The 17,312-nt window shown below is 41.8% G+C and overlaps 3 protein-coding genes across 5 annotated transcripts in view; 1 reads left to right on the plus strand and 2 right to left on the minus strand.

Moving 5' to 3' along the window:
• Positions 1 to 3,624, plus strand: part of LOC109467869 (nucleoside diphosphate kinase B-like) — an 8,936-nt gene extending 5,312 nt beyond the window's left edge. The window contains 5 exon segments of the mRNA XM_019765975.1: positions 1,161 to 1,280; positions 1,798 to 1,899; positions 2,143 to 2,202; positions 2,623 to 2,675; positions 2,974 to 3,624. Coding sequence (XP_019621534.1) covers positions 1,161 to 1,280; positions 1,798 to 1,899; positions 2,143 to 2,202; positions 2,623 to 2,675; positions 2,974 to 3,094 — 456 coding nt within the window. The 3' untranslated portion in view covers positions 3,095 to 3,624.
• A 2,436-nt stretch (positions 3,625 to 6,060) lies between these two features.
• Positions 6,061 to 11,990, minus strand: LOC109467852 (serine/arginine repetitive matrix protein 2-like). 3 transcript variants are annotated; one of them, XM_019765951.1, is made up of 6 exons: positions 11,867 to 11,990; positions 11,483 to 11,579; positions 10,832 to 11,038; positions 10,327 to 10,515; positions 7,068 to 9,403; positions 6,061 to 6,803 (listed from the first exon to the last, which is right to left on the minus strand). In XM_019765951.1, the coding sequence occupies exons 1-6, from the start codon at positions 11,982 to 11,984 to the stop codon at positions 6,661 to 6,663; spliced, it is 3,090 nt and encodes a 1,029-aa protein (XP_019621510.1). In that variant the 5' UTR covers positions 11,985 to 11,990; the 3' UTR covers positions 6,061 to 6,660. The 3 variants fall into 3 exon arrangements, with proteins under 3 accessions (XP_019621510.1, XP_019621511.1, XP_019621512.1); XM_019765952.1 differs by lacking the exons at positions 11,483 to 11,579; positions 11,867 to 11,990 and having other exon boundaries at positions 10,332 to 10,515; positions 10,832 to 10,997; XM_019765953.1 differs by lacking the exons at positions 10,832 to 11,038; positions 11,483 to 11,579; positions 11,867 to 11,990 and adding an exon at positions 9,720 to 9,809 and having other exon boundaries at positions 10,327 to 10,336.
• A 110-nt stretch (positions 11,991 to 12,100) lies between these two features.
• Positions 12,101 to 17,240, minus strand: LOC109467741 (FH2 domain-containing protein 1-like). The gene is made up of 10 exons (XM_019765791.1): positions 17,162 to 17,240; positions 16,783 to 16,910; positions 16,125 to 16,204; positions 15,306 to 15,408; positions 14,674 to 14,759; positions 14,079 to 14,250; positions 13,329 to 13,436; positions 12,983 to 13,053; positions 12,712 to 12,832; positions 12,101 to 12,289 (listed from the first exon to the last, which is right to left on the minus strand). The coding sequence occupies exons 1-10, from the start codon at positions 17,166 to 17,168 to the stop codon at positions 12,101 to 12,103; spliced, it is 1,065 nt and encodes a 354-aa protein (XP_019621350.1). The 5' UTR covers positions 17,169 to 17,240.
• Between the last annotated feature and the right edge of the window lie 72 nt (positions 17,241 to 17,312).

Below are 17,312 nucleotides of genomic sequence, written 5' to 3' on the forward strand. Positions count from 1 at the left end.
TATACCCGCGTCATAGACTCCGGGGGTCGCCCATTAATACTGTGACCTGCTACCTTGAACCAACTTGACCTTGGATTTTCTTTCGCTCAGTCGACAAAACTAGACAAGATGCGAAACCTGGCCAAATTTTAGTTCACAACTCCAAACGGTTGCTGAGATATTGCCAACTTTGCACTTCGGCACCTGCCATAGGGCTAGGGCCCGTCCAAGGCCCGTACGAGGGGCCATTTAGTGGTCCCATTATCCAATAAAATGTACTATTCTGGCCCTCTTTTTCTTGTTAACAATGATCATCAGTGCCTACTCTATCATTTAGAGTGATTTTTACTTAGTGTAAGGCTTGTTTACGGCAAAAAGGGGGGGGGGTGAACGCGGCTTCGGGGCGGTGGCACTTCCCTACTAAGTCCCATAGTTAAGCATAGGCGGCGGTCATAGCGGGCCGTTGCCATGGCAACGGGGGTCTGACGGTGAAACAAACTGGTACATTTTAAGTGAGTCTACGTCAGTACTTGGTATACCAAGAAAATTTGGTCGAAAATACCGCTGCTTGGAATTAATGGCCAATTCCCGTGTCTATTGAAGGTAGCAGAACACAGTTTTCGCCCTATGGGGATTTCTATAGTTAAGGACCCCAAGATGACTCACTTCGACGCGGTAAAAATTATAGCAGGGTGCACTTCACAAATACGAAAATCGAATATGTTTGAGAAGAAGGTACAAACTACAAAATATCTAGAAACCAAAAAATCCTGTCGGCGTATCTGCTCGTGACGTACACTTTGAAATCGCCTCCTACGGACGTGACCTGAACTGCAGCCGACTCACCCGGAAAGCCAGTTGCACAATACGGCGCATTTATACACGAACTGCAAAACCTTCACAAATCAAATCATACAGTCTCAAACCCGATACATTTCTACACCACACAGCACAATTTACATCTGGCTGACGCTCTTATCAGGCTTTCTACCCAGCCTTCAAGAATATTCGCTGCACTACTTTCTATACCCGCGTCATAGACTCCGGGGGTCGCCCATTAATACTGTGACCTGCTACCTCAACCGGTCTCTTTTCTCTCCCGGCCGCCATCTTGTGCCTGCATGCTCGCAACTCTCCTCTGGATCCTCCACGAAATCTTCAGTAAAATGGCAGAAAACAAGCGTCAGGAGCGGAGCTTCATCATGATCAAGCCCGACGGCGTCCAGCGCGGCCTTGTGGGCGAAGTCATCAAGCGCTTTGAGCAGAAGGGCTTCAAGCTGGTGGCCATGAAGTTCATGCAGGTAGAACACAGGCCACGAGGGTTTTAATTTTTAAAGGCATGTGGTTGCACGTGTAGTAGCCTGCCCTTTTACTCATTCTTACCACGTTTTTCTGCTATTAAACAAATCTACAAAATTTCCCGAAATTCGACGTGGGTATATTTGCTGGGTTTTGTCGGCGTTGGTTTCTTAGCTGTAGACTGTCATTTGTTACATTGCCAAGCAACCTCTTTGGCTTTAGCAATAATTTTCTGAAATTGATTTTGCCGGATGTCGAAAGCACATCAGTGGGATTTTATTCTAATATTTTGCACCTATATAGTGGAGGTAAAAGGGACTAATATATTGAATATCTTATTGCTTTACCTGTATGATTGGGTCAGGACGACTTGAAATGACAATGTATTATTGTTAAAGCTTTGTTTGAACGCAACAAGACTGGCAGGGCACGCCAATTGTGCCGAAAGGCATGGATGGGTGCGGTCAATCAAACAACCAATAAAATAGCATGTATCAAAGCTGTTGTACTTGTTTGCAGGCTACAGAGGAACACATGAAGAGCCACTACATTGACCTGGCGAAGAAGCCATTCTACGCTGGTCTGTGCAAGTACATGTCAACCTCCCCTGTTGTTCCAATGGTGAGATACATTTATGTTACATAGTCAAGTCCAATAATACTTGTAAAACAATTAAACCAACTCTATATCACAGATAGCTTTCCACATGTAAAATTTTCTTATTATCTTACCACACCAGTCAGTACATAATTGTTACAATGCCTCCATAACAATTTTTTTTAATGGTATGTGAGGAGCTGGACTAAGTACTAACTAACTAACTCACAAACACACTCTTACCCATGTTTGTTGTGTTGTTTTCAGGTGTGGGAAGGTCTGGATGTGGTGAGGACTGGACGTGTGATGCTGGGAGAGACCAACCCTGTAAGTCCTTTTTCATTTTTGCCATGCCTAGATCTAGAAGCAGACCAGAACACCGCCAATTTCCTGTTTACCTATACCTCACTTTATACATAGTATGCACTGTTAGACACAAAATGTATAATTTTGCATACTCGATAACGTTACATTACTTGCCTTTCATATTGCACCAATGTCACCATAAGATTGCTTGTAGTTAAGACCATGTTACATGTGATCCCTAGGGTTTTACTTCTTACTGGTAATCTTTTACTAATACATGCATATCATTATGACATGAAATTTTCCAGGCGGGCTCCCCTAGGATTGTCATGCCTCAGTTCCCTTAAGGCACTCAGCATGATATTACGTCAAACAAAATTGAGATGGGCCAAAAAATTCCGGCTGGCTAGAACACTAATCTTATCATACCTTTTTTCTCAGGCTGACTCCAAGCCTGGTACCATCAGGGGCGACTACTGTGTTGAAGTTGGCAGGTAGGTGTCAGCAGCAACATATTTTCCATTTTGAAATTGAAAGAAGGGTTAATGTTACCGTTTAATATCCTCTCCCATAGCTTTGTATCTCTCTTTCCAGCACCATTTCCCCCCCCTATTAGAGTTGTGTTTTAGTACCTCAGGCATAGCCCCGTCTTTTCAGTTGAAGGTTTGATGTTTTATTAGAAATCCATGTTGAAAGACAGGTTTTAATCTATAGGCCTTTAATGGGAAAACATATACTAGTATTAAGCTGTATTATGAAGTGTACATGATTGTACTTGACTGGTTTTTGTAGGAACCTTGTCCACGGTAGCGACTCCGTTGAGAGTGCGAAGAAGGAGATCGCCCTGTGGTTCACAGACAAGGAACTTGTGACCTACACCGCTGGCCAGTTCAGCTGGGTGTATGAAGACTAGGACCCCACCGTCTTACACAAGCCAAGTCACAGCCTAAGCAGACTCTAGGGAATTCATGTCCCCTACATTCCTGTAAGCGTAAAAAAGTGTCTTTATGTTTCTGTGACGTCCTGTCTGTCAAGTTGAATATGTAACGGAAAGATAAACCTTATCCTGTCTCTGTTTACTAAACCCAGGTGTGGAATTTGATCACCCACTGTGTAATGTGTGAGCAGACTAGTTCCGAGGTAGTCATGAAATGACAGCCTGAATTTCGATCCAGTCCAGGTCAGTTACAGTATCCAATGTGAGAAATTTCCACCAGACAAACCACATCTTGCCTTGGATCAAACTAGGATGGACCGTCTTCCCACTTTGCATAAAAATTTCAAGTCAGTCATTGCAGGAGTGTCATTAGTTTTGGTCATGTCCAAAATTGTGCAATGAATATCCAGCATTGATTTGTGCGTGTACTGGAGGGGTTTGTGTTGGGCCCCAGCTTGGTTTGTGCAGGACTAGGATATCATTAAATAAAGCTAGAATGCACCAGAGCTCCTTGTCATGTTGTTTTCTTGTAGCACTTTCCTTTGAACTGGTCTGAATGAAATGACAACTATTAATGCAAGGTTAAGTGTATGACAGTAAAATGTAAGTTAACACAATTTTTAAAGTGGAATGCCACCACTGACATTATATTAAGTAATCCATCAATGTGCACAGTGAAACTCAATTAGTTTTTAAATCCCGCTTCGTTGATCTAAAAATATATACTTAATATCAGACAAAGAACCTGTGTATGTGCCTAGCCACTGGCCCCATTGCTTCCCTCAATTACAACTTTCTATGCAGTGCAGATCCTAGCCCTGCCCTTGTCTTCCCTAATTGGGGAGCACTGATCATGAAAGAGCTTTAAATATGACACAAGCATGTGATTGCACAGTGTCCTTTATTTTATTACAAAATTCATAGCATTTCATGGTCATGGAATGATCACCAGTGAATAATCTTTAAAGATTAGTAAAAAAGATAAAAGTTATGAATATGATGGTAACTCTTGACCACTCAAATCTGTCATCTTAACATGATTTTTAGACACAAACAACAAGTTTACCATTAAACAATAGCTATAACAGCCACTTCAAAGATATTGAAAATGACTTTGGAATGGATCCTTTTTTTTTAAACTATAAATGCAAATGGCCCCAAATAGTTTAATATTTAATATTGTGACTAAATCTATATGACAAATGTGTACGTCTTTAAGTCCTGTTACCACATCTTACCGAGCATTTCGCCTTTTTTGACAACTTACAAGTCTGACAAAAATGTCACAATGACAACATTTTGATGGGAATAGTAAGACTTTCCAGGTATCATTCAGATGCACGTGTCAAGTGTCATATTAAGTGAACTAAAAGTGAGGTCTCAGCTTTCAAGTCAAACTTTGATGATCCTTGGTACCATTCTAATTAGTTTCCGATTGCTTCCATATTTCTAGTATAGACATCAAAACTGGTAATAAGAGATGAAATCAGGAGTGACTAAAAGAAAAGCCATCCTGAAAGAAGGCTGACTATTTTTACTCTTTAACTTTCATTCTCATTGCTTCTGAATTCACCGATATAGCATTCTCTTTGAATCATGATTTTGTATTTCACTTTGCAGCCATGAATATTTTTAAGTCACAGCTTCCAACCAAAATATTCACAATACTCAAGAGCGGTGATTTTAGTTTTGTGAACATACTCTGATGGTGTTAACATATTGTCAACTTCAGGAATTACAACACTAAATTCATTTTCGCAACAGGGAAAATCACGAGTTCACTGTATCTGAGTGAAACAATCATAGTAGCACAATGGAAGGCAGAACAAATGTACACAGTGGAATGAGTTTGTGGTGAGAACAGAAAATCTTCTAATTTACAGTAATCTGTTTGACCACATTGTCACATTAATGTCATGGATTATCTGTTACAATATACATGTTAAGAGGTAGCTGTATACATGGTATATATGTTGTGGCCATAAATGCATGATATCTCCTAATGATACAAATGCATGATATCTATTAATGATATAAACACATATATCCCATTTAAAAACTAACCACATGTTGTTGGCATAGACCTATCATTCAACAGTATAGTCACAACTTTTTTCACAAGGAACACATTTAAGACAAAACGGTTTTCCTTTCCTTGCATAATGCACATTTTATGACTCTAGTTCCTTTGCTACCACAAACTTTCCAGTTTGGGATAGGATATTGCACTTTGCCTTTATTCATAAATATTTGATTTATTTATCCAACACAATCACCACTTAAACATCACATTGGTTGTAGTACATGTACTAGTACACTACATGTATTTCATCTTCATGTAACATTGATTACATAGTTCAAAGACAGTGTAGAATTATTGGAGACAGACATTTATCATCAAACAGTAATTGTACAGACCAAGAACTGCACTAGGCCTGCTGTTGGTGATCAGACAGCCTGACTAAAATCATGCTCCACCTACATGTACTAACCCAACCAAGCACCCCCCCCCCCAATCTGTCTGACAATGAGAGACTGTAATACATGCTAGGCATAAGCCACTTCAACATAATCATAACAAGAGTCTGACCAAGGTGTGATACAAGAACAAAAGTTGGGTAAGGGTAAATCATGCTTAGGTGCAATGACAGTGGAAATTGGTTGCCAGGAGACATAAGTACCGTTAAGGACCTAAGTCACCAAAACAATGCATAATTTTTATCAGAGTCATAAAGTACTTCTGTTTTTATAATTATGTAATCAGTAAATCACTGCAATTTGCTAACTACGGTTGGTATCAATGTTGGACCAGACTTTGAAATCTCAAGAAGTGTAAATTTTTTTGGTCATCTTTTTTAAAACTCATATTTGTGTTCATTTCGAAAGGAGTGATGCAGGAATCTATTGTATGTTTATTGCTATTGTATGTTTTGATCCCTGCAAACACTTTTAGATTTTGTTTTACCAAAAAATTCATGTTTAGACATTGCAAGATATTTCAATGTCAACCCTTTTCAGTTCTCAAGAAAGTGCAAGTAACAACTTATGAGAGGGAATTTGATATGACGTATATACTTTTATCAGTCCCACACAGCCTCCTTTGGAACACCAGTAACAACTTAATATATCCAATGTTTTCAATGACATTGATTCAATACCATTTACACCTCTTACACATCTGCAATATATTTATTACTCCCCATTTGATTCAATTTGTTGGACGGTCGAAGCTTCACAAATTAACAATATTGGCTCAATATTGCACATATTTGCTATAATTGGTTCGATAATTTGAGTCAATAAGTAGATTAATTCAGAATTTGATATAACACTATTTCAGCTCTTGTACCAAGCAACTGATTGTTTTTGCCCTCCCTTGACTTTGTCTCGAGATGGAAGGATGCCTACTATTATTACTATCAGCAACTTTAGGAGGCAACAGAATATCAAGTATTGCCCGCATGGAATATCTCAACAAACTCCCTTTCAGGTATGTTTCAGCAGGGGTTATTTTCTTACTTCAAAGGACAGAGCCTAAACCTTTACTGCTGCTTGCAGGTGATGGCATCAGCTATCTTATTCACATCAGGTAAACCGAAGGGGCTTCCAGGAGGACTGCAGGCGTTCCGAGCGCGATGCCTGGGCGGTGGTTCGATCGGCTTCTGTGCTGGTGGTGGCTGGTCTCCTGAAGACAGAATAAAATACATGGGGTTCCGTATTAGGAAATTCCATCAAAATTTGTAATCAAAACAATCCAATCAAGATAGAAAAAATATCCATGAACCTAGAAATTAGGACATAACTGGAGAAAATTCTAGATGCATACATGTTGTATGTTTTTCTTTTGAAAACAAACTGCAATGCAGTTCTAAGTAAAAGCACACAAAGCAGATGTCAAGCAAGTAAGTGTACCATGAGTCATCCTCTTGAACTCGCCGGCACAACTTACCTGGTCCGAAAAGTGACATGGCCAGAGCAACGTCACTTGGGACGTCCCCCTTGGCATCCTGGACTTTCTCCTGCAGCAGGCTATAAGGGCTAGGGTCCTCGTTCCACCCTCGGGACCGACGTCTCTCCCTGGACATCGACAATGTGCTTGGCCGGGAACCGCTGTCACGTCTGTCCCTGGAGGAGTCGTCAGGTCCTTCCCTCTCCTGCTCGCCTGAGAGTTTTTCATCGGAATCAGGAAGCTGAAGTTTCCAGTCGATAATGGTGGACTTGGACTGTCTGATGGGATGTGACATGATGGGAGGTTCGACTTGGATATGTTCGGTTGTGGCGGCCCTGTGGAGCTCGTAGCGCGAGTCCAGGTCAGAGAACTGCTCCGAGGAAGATCTGGTGGGGCCAGCCTGCCTCTGTGGCGGGTCCTTTTGAGGCTGCTGAGGAGGACCCTGGGGTTGGCTGGGGCTTCCTTCACTGTTTGCCCGGCCCAGTTCATGTGACGAGGCACGCACTGGGTCCAGCTTGGACGAAGCAGTGCCTTCTGCGTAACGGGCCTGGTCTAGTTGTGACATGGCATGGACACTGACAGACTGAGGTGGGAGGGTGGTTCTGGCGTAACCTTGGTTGGGAGGGTGATGGCCTCTTCTGGAGCGGCTGCGACGCGACTGACGGCTGGTACGAGACTGCGTGTCGCGTCGAGGCTGGGAGTGCGCCAAGTGAGGGCCAGCCTGGGCATGCAAATGGTCCAGTAAAGGTCTGCTTCGGGAATGCCCTTGGTCTTGAGAGGGCGTGCTTTGGCCATGGGAAGGGTGCTCTTGAGCACGAGAGGCAGTTTTGGCATGAGCAGGATCAGGATCAAGGAGGGTACTACATTTAGTGTCAACTTCATCATGATGCATGTGCAGACTGTCCTGGCTCCGGAATCTGTCCCTAGCTTGGGCAGGATCTGACTGAAACTGTGAGGAGTCCTGCAAGTTTGGGACGCTGCCTAAGTCAACATAGTCCGGTAGCGGAGGGAGGCTGCCCATTGCATTGATGTCAATGTAGTCAGGTAGAGGAGGAAGTTCCCCCATTGACGTGATATAGTCAGGTAATGGAGGAAGCTCACCCATACTAGAGCTAGCATAGTCTGGTAGGGGAGGGAGCTCTCCCTTTTCAAGGATCTGCTTTGTTGTTGGGGACAAGGTTAAAGCTTGTTTCTTAGATTTTGGGAGAAGCTGTCCTTTACTTGGATGTTTCTTGCTCATAGACAAGGTTTGGCTTCCACTATCTTGAGAATGAGTGTAGCTCAGGCCGAGAGAAGACCCACTCCTGACTTGTAAGACTTCAGGCTCTTGTTCTATGTTGTAGTCAGACTCCGCCTGTGCTAGTACACGCTGGGCCTTCTTATTGTGGTGCTCTACCCTCTCATCAACTGATCTTTGTCTCTCCCTGGTGTCTAGTGTTCTGTGAGAACCTTGGTGACGATGTCGCTCAGCTGGTGCCGACTTGTGTCTTTGCCGGGCTCTGCCTTCTGCCTCTGCCTTCGCCCTCGCCTCTGCCTGCTGTCTCTTCTGCCTCCTGCTTGCCTTTGTATCCCGTGGTAGGGAAGTCGAAGTAGGCCATCTACTCAGGCTAGTGTGCTCTCCCAGTATCACAGTTGGTTCTGGAAGCTTCTGGTGTTCTTTGCTCTTAGTTTGAGAGGCAGACCCTTTCCTCTTAGTTTGAGCAGGAGCATGCTCAGCCCTTGCCCCTCCCCTTTTTTCGGCATGCTGCGGCACCGCCTTTCCTTGTGTTACTACTGCAGGGGTTTCCATGCCCATTGTCAGTTCTGACAACACCTGCTGCCTTGAGCGGGGACGTCTGACATTTGTGGAGGAAGCTTGAGCTGATGACACTTCTTTTTGTTGGCTGGTAGAACTTGGCAATGTCAAACCTGAACCCTCTGTACTGCTGCTCACCCTTTCTTGACTAGCCTGTTTCTGACCTGGACTTGGTTTAGCTCCCTTATCCGGCTTGGCATCACTTTTTTTCTGAACTGTCTCAGACACTTTACCATCTGTCAAATCTCTTTGTGACCTGTCGTCACTACTTTTTAATTGCGCTGCAGCTGTTTTTTCCGGTTGACTGTCAGCTTGAGCTTTCTTTGCAACATATTCATTTTTGTTGGGCTTTTCAACTAAGGAGTCACCTGTGGGGGGTTGTTCTTGGGATTTGCCAGTTTTCTGGGGTTGGGGGATTGCGTCGTCCTTCTCCGTTTGGCTCTTCTGCGGAGGCTGACAGTTGTCCTCGTCAGCACAGGTAATCTCTAACTTCTGGATCTGGTGTACTACATACTCCATCGCTTCCGGGGAGATAACTGCCCTGCAAAAGTCAACAGCACAACCAAAAGTCACAATAGAAGCTTCACAGTTCAGAAGAAATTCTTTGGGCATATTGGATTTAGATGTCAGAAAATGTGGTAATACAATTTATCTAAATGATAATTGTGGCCAGAATACAAGTCCTTGCCACAGAATTGACAATTTAATAATGATACAAGTGTTGTTGCATCTACAATTATTATTCTTTAGTTCAGATGCATCTATTTTATGTACAATTCATTTTGTACTTGGTACTTCTAGTACTAAGTAAGTAATCAAAAGGTGAGGCAGTAGGTATGTACAAAGTTTACAGGTACCTGCGATGTAACATGCAACACTGTAAGGCTGATCAATTTCTGGAATCAGATGAGCTCCTGGCTTGGTCATGGGCACTTCCTGGGGCTGTTCTGTTTTTGGAACATCTCGTTACCAAGTTTGGAACATTTTGGATTGCACAGAGTTTGGTCAGCACCAGAATCCACCGTTAGTGGTGAGGAATGATTACATATCATCAGGATTTATGTTATAATAGATACTAGCTGGTTTTGTTAGTAGTGTGGGATTTTGTACACTACTTCTTATTCCACCTTTGGTGCACAGCTGATTCTTAATGAGGCATGTGATTTTTAAAAAATCTTTTCCAGTGTTGGGATTAGATTTTGAGGGATAGAAAAGGACAGAGCTCACTCAGGGTACCTAATAGAGGAGTTTCAAGCTATGTTTAAAGCACATTTTTTATCATCAGAGTCTACCTATGATAGAAAAATTAGTCATGAATTTTGTTAATACATGTAGTAAGAGGTGGTCCAATAAGCTGATAGCACTAGTGGTTAAGTAGGCAAGAAAGACTGCAGAAATTGTTAGTGTCCTCTATATGAAGTTGTAAGTTATGAAGCAATTAAAGCAGCTTGTATGACAAGTCACCTTTCCTTTGGGGATGGGTAAGACTGTTCACACTCTGATGACTGACTGAGGCTGTCGTCATCAGTGGTGCAGGAGGTGATACTACTAGAGCGGTCCCGGGGAGGATGAAGCAGGCTGGGGCCCTGGTCTGACGACTGGCTCTCCCTGTCCTCACTCGAGTCGCGCTTGTAAGACCTTCTCTCTCTTTTTCTGAGTGGTATAACATTATCGATAACAATCATAAATCATTGTAGGTTTACAACTTTGCATACGAATAAGATTTGGTTCAGTGAGAGATAATATCTATGGACTTCATATAACTGCAAAATTAATCACTTCAACATAAAATCTGCTACTCTTACAAACAAGGTCTAGAGGTCTGTTGGTCAGCAGAACTTGACCTACAAAACCTGAATTTCTTTATAAAAATCTGATGCTCTGTTGACACGGAAAGTGTCAAGATTTCATTTTGCCATCAAGATAGTGAATGAATGAATGAAGTCAGGCTTGTGCATTGCCGAATCACCTGTCCTTTGCTGATGTGTAGGAGGATTTGTCACTCTCTGACGTCTGACTGATGATACTGATGCTGTCCTCATCAGTGGTACATGACGTCACACTGCTGGAGCGATCCCGCGGCACCGGCAGGCTCTGGGGCACAATCTGGGTACGATCCACCTGACGTTCCCGATTTTCACTGGGATCTCGCTTGTGTGATCTCTTGTCCCTTTTTCTAGAATAAGGAATTTTAGATGGAATCAAACCCAAGTTTTGAGGCAGTTGTAACTACAAACATTGCCCAACAAATAATAGCAAGGATTTATTGACTCATTTGCATCAATCTTGTCCTGACTATGTCTAACTTTCCTATTGAACTATCAAAAATTTTTCTTCACTTTGCTGTGTATCAATTAATAGTTTGTGGTTATAAACCTGTGGATCTTGAGATCTCACCAGTGTCACTGACGAAAGGTAGTGGATACGACTGACCATTTCCGAAATCATATCAAATTGCTTGAGTACTGAAGACTACTCATCAGGAGATTGAAGATACATAGGATGGATGTGTGCTTATGTCATATACATACACATACACATACACATACACATACACATACACATACACATACACATACACATACACATACACATACACATAAACATAAAGGTACAGTACCTGGCTGGGCTGGCTGTTTTAGTTTTCCCATGAGGAGATTTCTTCATCTTGAAGCCTCGTCTTATGTCCTCCAGCAGGTTGTCCACCATGCCTGGTGCTGCAGATGGACAAAAGCATCAGAGTAGGCAACCAACTAGGCAATTTCAGTAGGAAAATTTAACAGCGATCATCAAAGTACACCACCTGCACACACAAGTTACCACCTAGTAAAATTCAAACTATTTCTGTCTTGCACCTAACTTGCACTGGTTCATGCACACAATATATAAAAGTGCATGTCAGAGTTTGCTGCACTGATTGCTAACACTTGTAAGATCATTGTTTGCTAAAGAGCTGCTTGACGTATAACATTACTGCTCCAAAATAAGATTATTTTTCCTCTACCTTCTGTTTCTGTGGGAGAGGCCGGTGCGCTGAAGCGGCCAGGCGGTGGGGCGTCAGCCTTCATGGCCTTCCTCCTGGCCTCAAACTCCTCCCGCTCACGTCGCTTCTTCTCTGCCATGTCCTCCTGCAGACGCCGCTGGATGTTCTCCTGAGAACGGAAAATCTCACAACATTTAGCAACCCTCAGCCTATGTGCTCAGCCTATCATCTGTAAATACTGCAAAGATTTTGACATCAGTATGACCTTGATGGACACACCTTGTGAGCTGTCTTGACCCTCTCACAGAATGTCTTGAAGATTTGCAGACACTCCTCAAGTTGGAAGCTGTTGGGGTCCTCACAGAAGTGGACAGCCAGCTTCCTGGCTAGCTGCTTGATGGTGCCCAGCTCTTTCTGCAGCTCACACACACTCACCATGGCTCGCTAGGGGATGATAGATGTTAGAAGAGATGCCATATGCCATCCACATAGCATTGCTATAGAGCACGTGCAGTCAAGGACTGCGAGAAGGGATCACAACATCTTAACTTAGCTAGTATCTTTACCTGATGCCTTTATCCCAGTGTTCACATCACACTTCAGAGAAGCCATGTGACAAGTCTCACCAGGTCGGTCTACTGAAGACTAGAGTGACTAGTCGAAGTTGAGCACATTCATCTTTTTTTGTTTTACCTTTTAACATCTTAAGTTAGACAAACCCATTAAGGCATTCAAACACACAGCCTGCACAGCCATTCTGTAAAATGGGCTAAGTTCTTGTTACTGGTATGATTTATCCTCTCCAGTGTTAACCCTTATGCAATCATCCATGGCTAGTGTGATAGAAAGAAGAGCTACAGCGTTACCTCAACAAATGTTTGGAACTGCTCCTTAACATCATCCTCAGAGTTGGACAGCTGTTTGTGGAGACGGTGCAGTCCTGTCATCAGCTGCTGGATCTCACTCCCCAGGCCTTCCAGGGATAATCTAAAGAATCATCACAAACATTAGAATTACACAATATAGCTGTTGCTATAGCTGTCTTCATATAATGTCTATTCTGTAAAAAACCATTATGTAGGCGATAAGGAGGCTGTAGTCTTGATGGTAAAAGAACAAGTCAGAGTAATATCTGACCTTGCTGCTTCCTCTAGATGTTTCATGTCATCTGGGAAAGTCAAGATGGAAGGATCCTTCTCCTCCGCTTCCTACATGGACAGAAAACATAGAATCAAATAGACTGTATAGTGAGCAATCTGAGTTAAAGTATTGTTAATCGTTTTACCCATGCATACACCAATGATATTATAAGTTCCATTCAAGAGATGGTTACCTGATGGTTTCGAAACAAACAAAAAAGCATACGAAAGAATTCTTTCTTATCTCTTGTGTTTTTCCAGACTACAATTTCAAACCATGAACAAGAAAGCATTACTGCATGTTAATCATAAGCCCTGTGCTGGTACGAGAAATGCCACGTTACCTGCACTACAAAATGCATGAGGTTCATCTTTGGCTTGTTGGCTCTGGTGTCGACCAGGCGCAGAAGTGAGTGGAGCCGGAAGCCTGCAGCATTGCCAGCATACCCTCCCTGTACAAGGATGGAGTCTCCTTTTAGTTTATGATACATGCAACTTTGGTATCAACCTACCACATATACATGTAAGATACAAACTTCAAGGGTATGAATGCAAAGGAAGAAAGAAACTTAAGAAAGTCCATAGGGCATACTAAAAAAAGTAAAGAACATTTTGCACATCAGCTCTGGAACAGATGCAACATTTTATGATTCTTTTATTGCCTATTTCTTGCATAGTAATAAGGTACAGTTCTTAATGGAGTATTAGAAAAATTAAGTCCTTTTTTTGAGTTACAAAAAAAACACACCGTAAGATTTATCAGCTCAATATGACTGTTACTTCCACAGCTATTATGTCCTTTGATTTGGGAAAATGCAAATTACACAGAATCCAGCTTTTGATTTGAGAAAGAACAGCTGCAATGGTCTGATAAGGAAACTGAAACATTACAAGTACCTTGTGGCTATAAACATATTCAGAATGTTCCTTTCACCATGCACATGTAAATGTCAAAGGTATCTGTATCAGTAGTCATATGGTAGCACAGCACAGTATTATGTGTTCTGTTAATACATGGAATAACAGGAATAGAGTGAACTATAAATTTTGCACTTGTCACTTCAAGGATAAATAGCTGAGTTGATGCAACTCACAAAGTTGAGGAAGTTCCCAGTGAGGAGGATGAGCTGTAGGATCCGCTGGAGTTTCTTGTTCTCCAGTAGGTCCTGGCAGGCCTGCTGGACAGTACGGATGGACGGCTTCAGGAACGCCATGCTGGCAGAAAACTCCTCCTTCATCACCATGCCTTCCACACGCAGGCGATAACTGCACAGAGGAATGGGCAGGAAATGATGTGAATCTAATATCCATTTTGTGTTCAGTTCGTTTCATTTAAGTTTTAATTCAACCCTTTTTTTTTCACCATCTTGCCTTCCTGATACCTCTTGACATACCCAGCATGATAAGATTTAAAAAATGTACCTCATTACAAAAAATGTGCCCTCATTACATTGTGTTGTGGTGTATTCCTTTAATCAATCTCACATGAATGATGAATCCCTCTGGTTAAGGGGGCAGGTGTTCAGATTAATAAGAAGCTGATTATTTATGGTAATTATTGAAGAAATGTCCAATCACAAAATCCAATCATCACCAGAAGGCAACTGATGGCCAATGAATCAAGGATTTTATACTAAATGACTCATGAAAAAACTGACTCATGACTGAAAGATGTGGAATTTCCTTCACCTTGGAAGCTCTAACAGAAGGAGGAAGAATTTCTCCGCTGCTCCCAGTTTGGTCTTGTCACCTTCGTAGGATGTCAGAAGCTCAATCTGTGTTCAGACATGATGAGATTGAAATATCACTTCCACATTGCAAACATACAAAAAAGTCACAATTACTAGATTTAGTTTCAATGTAATGTACATGGTAGAAAGCAGGGTGCACCATAGTATTAGCTTATAGTAAGAATGATACACATTTGTACCTCTGTTTTCAGCATTGAGATACATATGACTTGAAGTCTAGCAGTGTGAAAATCAGCACCATGGACAGAGACCAAAAGGATGTAACATTTCACTTTGCAGATGCCCACCTTGTACAGTGATATGCAGTGTGAGCTCTTATTCAAAATACAGATTATACAGCATAGAAGATATTTCATATCATATTAGAGTTTGGAGATGCATGTACATACAATTACAGCCAAAACCCTTGCCAAGTGTAGGTATTGTTGGCCTGCACATGGCTGCCTGTCCCCTACTATAAACATCACATCACCTAACACACTCAGCATTTGCCTCATAAACGTACTGTCAACAGAGTGGCAGGCAGACTTTATGACTTTATTGCATGCATTATCTAACACAGGTACGTACTTCATGAGCCTGTGGCAGTAATCTCAGCAGTCCTTTCAGTCTCTCAGCACCCATTTTCTCAGGGTCACCTTGCTGTACCATGTCTATAATCTCTTCATGGGAGCTATAAATGGAAACAGAATTTGTTTTGCATGAGAGGGCTCTTCTCAAATCCTTCCTGGAAGACTTGCTTCTGGTTTATGCTTCATGTTCTGTTCAGCCTCAGTTTTCTATAAAAAATAACTCCCGGCTTAGCTGGTCATCCTCAGGCTTACATGGTTTTCTACAGAAAAAATCCTATTACATCCTAACTGTTCCATCTGTTTTCTTTAAAATCGAACTGAAGAAGAAGGATTACATTCTCCATTTGCTGATCCTCTGAAGTTGATTCTTGGATATCTGATTTTTTTTACCTCCTCAAAGATCTTCTCATCTTTTGTTCTGATTTCTTGGATATTGCCTTGGCCTTAAAGTCTTGGAATTTAAACCATGTGGTTAAAGGATTTTTATGAAGAATTAGTTGTTAAAGATCACTAATTTAAAACAGTAAACTGGTGTAAGTTAATGCAAAATATGTAAGATATTTAATCTTAGAAAATCATGGTGCTCAAAATGGTGCTCCAAATGTTCCAAGCTAAAAATTTTGTGTGTAATACAAAGCTATGTGTTCGTTAAGTTCTGCATATATATCATCATATGTGGAAGTGCATGATGTGTATAAAATATAAACTGGACAACATTTCTACCAACTCAGTGACTATGGGAAACACTGATCTGATATCCTGGGAATCTTGTCGCACCTAGTCCACCGCACACTCTAAGCAGCAGTAAACGACCTACCATTTGAACTGTCGAAGGTAGATGTTGATGTTCAGACTCCTCTTCCCCTCCAGAAGGTTGACCTGCAACAATTGTTTTGTCTCACCACCAGGCAAGTAATGTGTGAAGTTAGTAATGGGATGGCATGCGGTGTTATGTACCACTACCTGATGTACATGTAGGGGCACCTTGGAGCTGCCCCACTTTAATGACAGATAAGGTGAAATGTTGAAACTGTATTTGCTACTTTTATGGACAATAAGTAAGAAAAAATACTCCAATGATATTACCTCGAAGATAAAGACTTGATAAAAGTTAAAACACTCGTGCCCTGACATTAGACTTTACCATTTTAAGTACGAAGCCACTTTGAAAAGTCGGGAAAAAAGTGCCTTCTGCTTCTACATGCATCTCAAACAAGCTACCCTAATACTGTTGTATCATTATACTGCTATCTATCCATTATAGTGCATTATTTGCATTTCCAGAGATGAACCTGAGAACAGGGCTAACAAACCCAATGTGATCTGCTAACTATGACACTAAAATCTGTGAGATTGGCTTAAAACTTTGGGTCATGTCGTTTTGATATGGAATATGGCCATTACAAGTAGATTTGATAGATTACAAGTACATCAGCATATAGGTATTGAAAAGACAAGTTAAAGGTGATCCTCACCTCCTCCTGTTTTTTCTTCCTCTCTCTGGTGGGAAGTTCTGTTTGACGGAAGAGCTCCTCTGCTCGGGAGAAATCCGGCTCAATCCTCTCCTCCCACTCACGGATCTTTGTCCACACATTGTTCTTACCTGAAAGTCAAGTTAAGAATTGACAAATATAATTTTTCTAGCCTTAAGAAGTCACAAAAAGCAAGACGTGATATGACAATGCACATGTTAAGGACACAAATGTAAAAATATTCACAAATGTAGCTTTTCCTCTTTTAGATATCTATGCAATCTGTATGCAATACATCTTTGCAGTATTGTCTTTAATGAAAATAATGGTTGTGGAAAGTGGCTACTTTCAAGAGATCTAACAGGGATATACTAAACCTCACCTGACATGGCATGTTGTGGGATCTTAACCCAGTTGACATGCTTGAGTTTCCCGGCTGGTTTGGGCACATTTGGGTGCACCGTTTCCTCCTTCCGCTCGATGAACGCCACTGGGATGCTCACACGTCCGGGGGGTGGGGCCGGCACAGGGGG

Source organism: Branchiostoma belcheri, unplaced genomic scaffold (genome assembly GCF_001625305.1).
Source record: "Branchiostoma belcheri isolate BF01 breed outbred unplaced genomic scaffold, Haploidv18h27 scaffold19, whole genome shotgun sequence".
In the NCBI taxonomy this organism is placed as follows: domain Eukaryota; kingdom Metazoa; phylum Chordata; class Leptocardii; order Amphioxiformes; family Branchiostomatidae; genus Branchiostoma; species Branchiostoma belcheri.

Bases quoted from the DNA above. Each gene is read 5' to 3' on its own strand.
- LOC109467741 (XM_019765791.1), bottom strand. The intron at 14,251-14,673 runs GTGAAGGAAATT...TCCTCTGTGCAG, and splicing joins CTTCTGTTAGAGCTTCCAAG to TTATCGCCTGCGTGTGGAAG. The intron at 13,437-14,078 runs GTGAGTTGCATC...ATCCTTGTACAG, and splicing joins CTGGGAACTTCCTCAACTTT to GGAGGGTATGCTGGCAATGC.
- LOC109467852 (XM_019765951.1), bottom strand. From the start codon at position 11,984: ATGGCAGAGAAGAAGCGACGTGAGCGGGAGGAGTTTGAGGCCAGGAGG. The intron at 11,580-11,866 runs GTAGAGGAAAAA...GTCCATCTGCAG, and splicing joins CTCTCCCACAGAAACAGAAG to CACCAGGCATGGTGGACAAC. The intron at 10,516-10,831 runs GTGATTCGGCAA...TATACCACTCAG, and splicing joins TACACATCAGCAAAGGACAG to AAAAAGAGAGAGAAGGTCTT.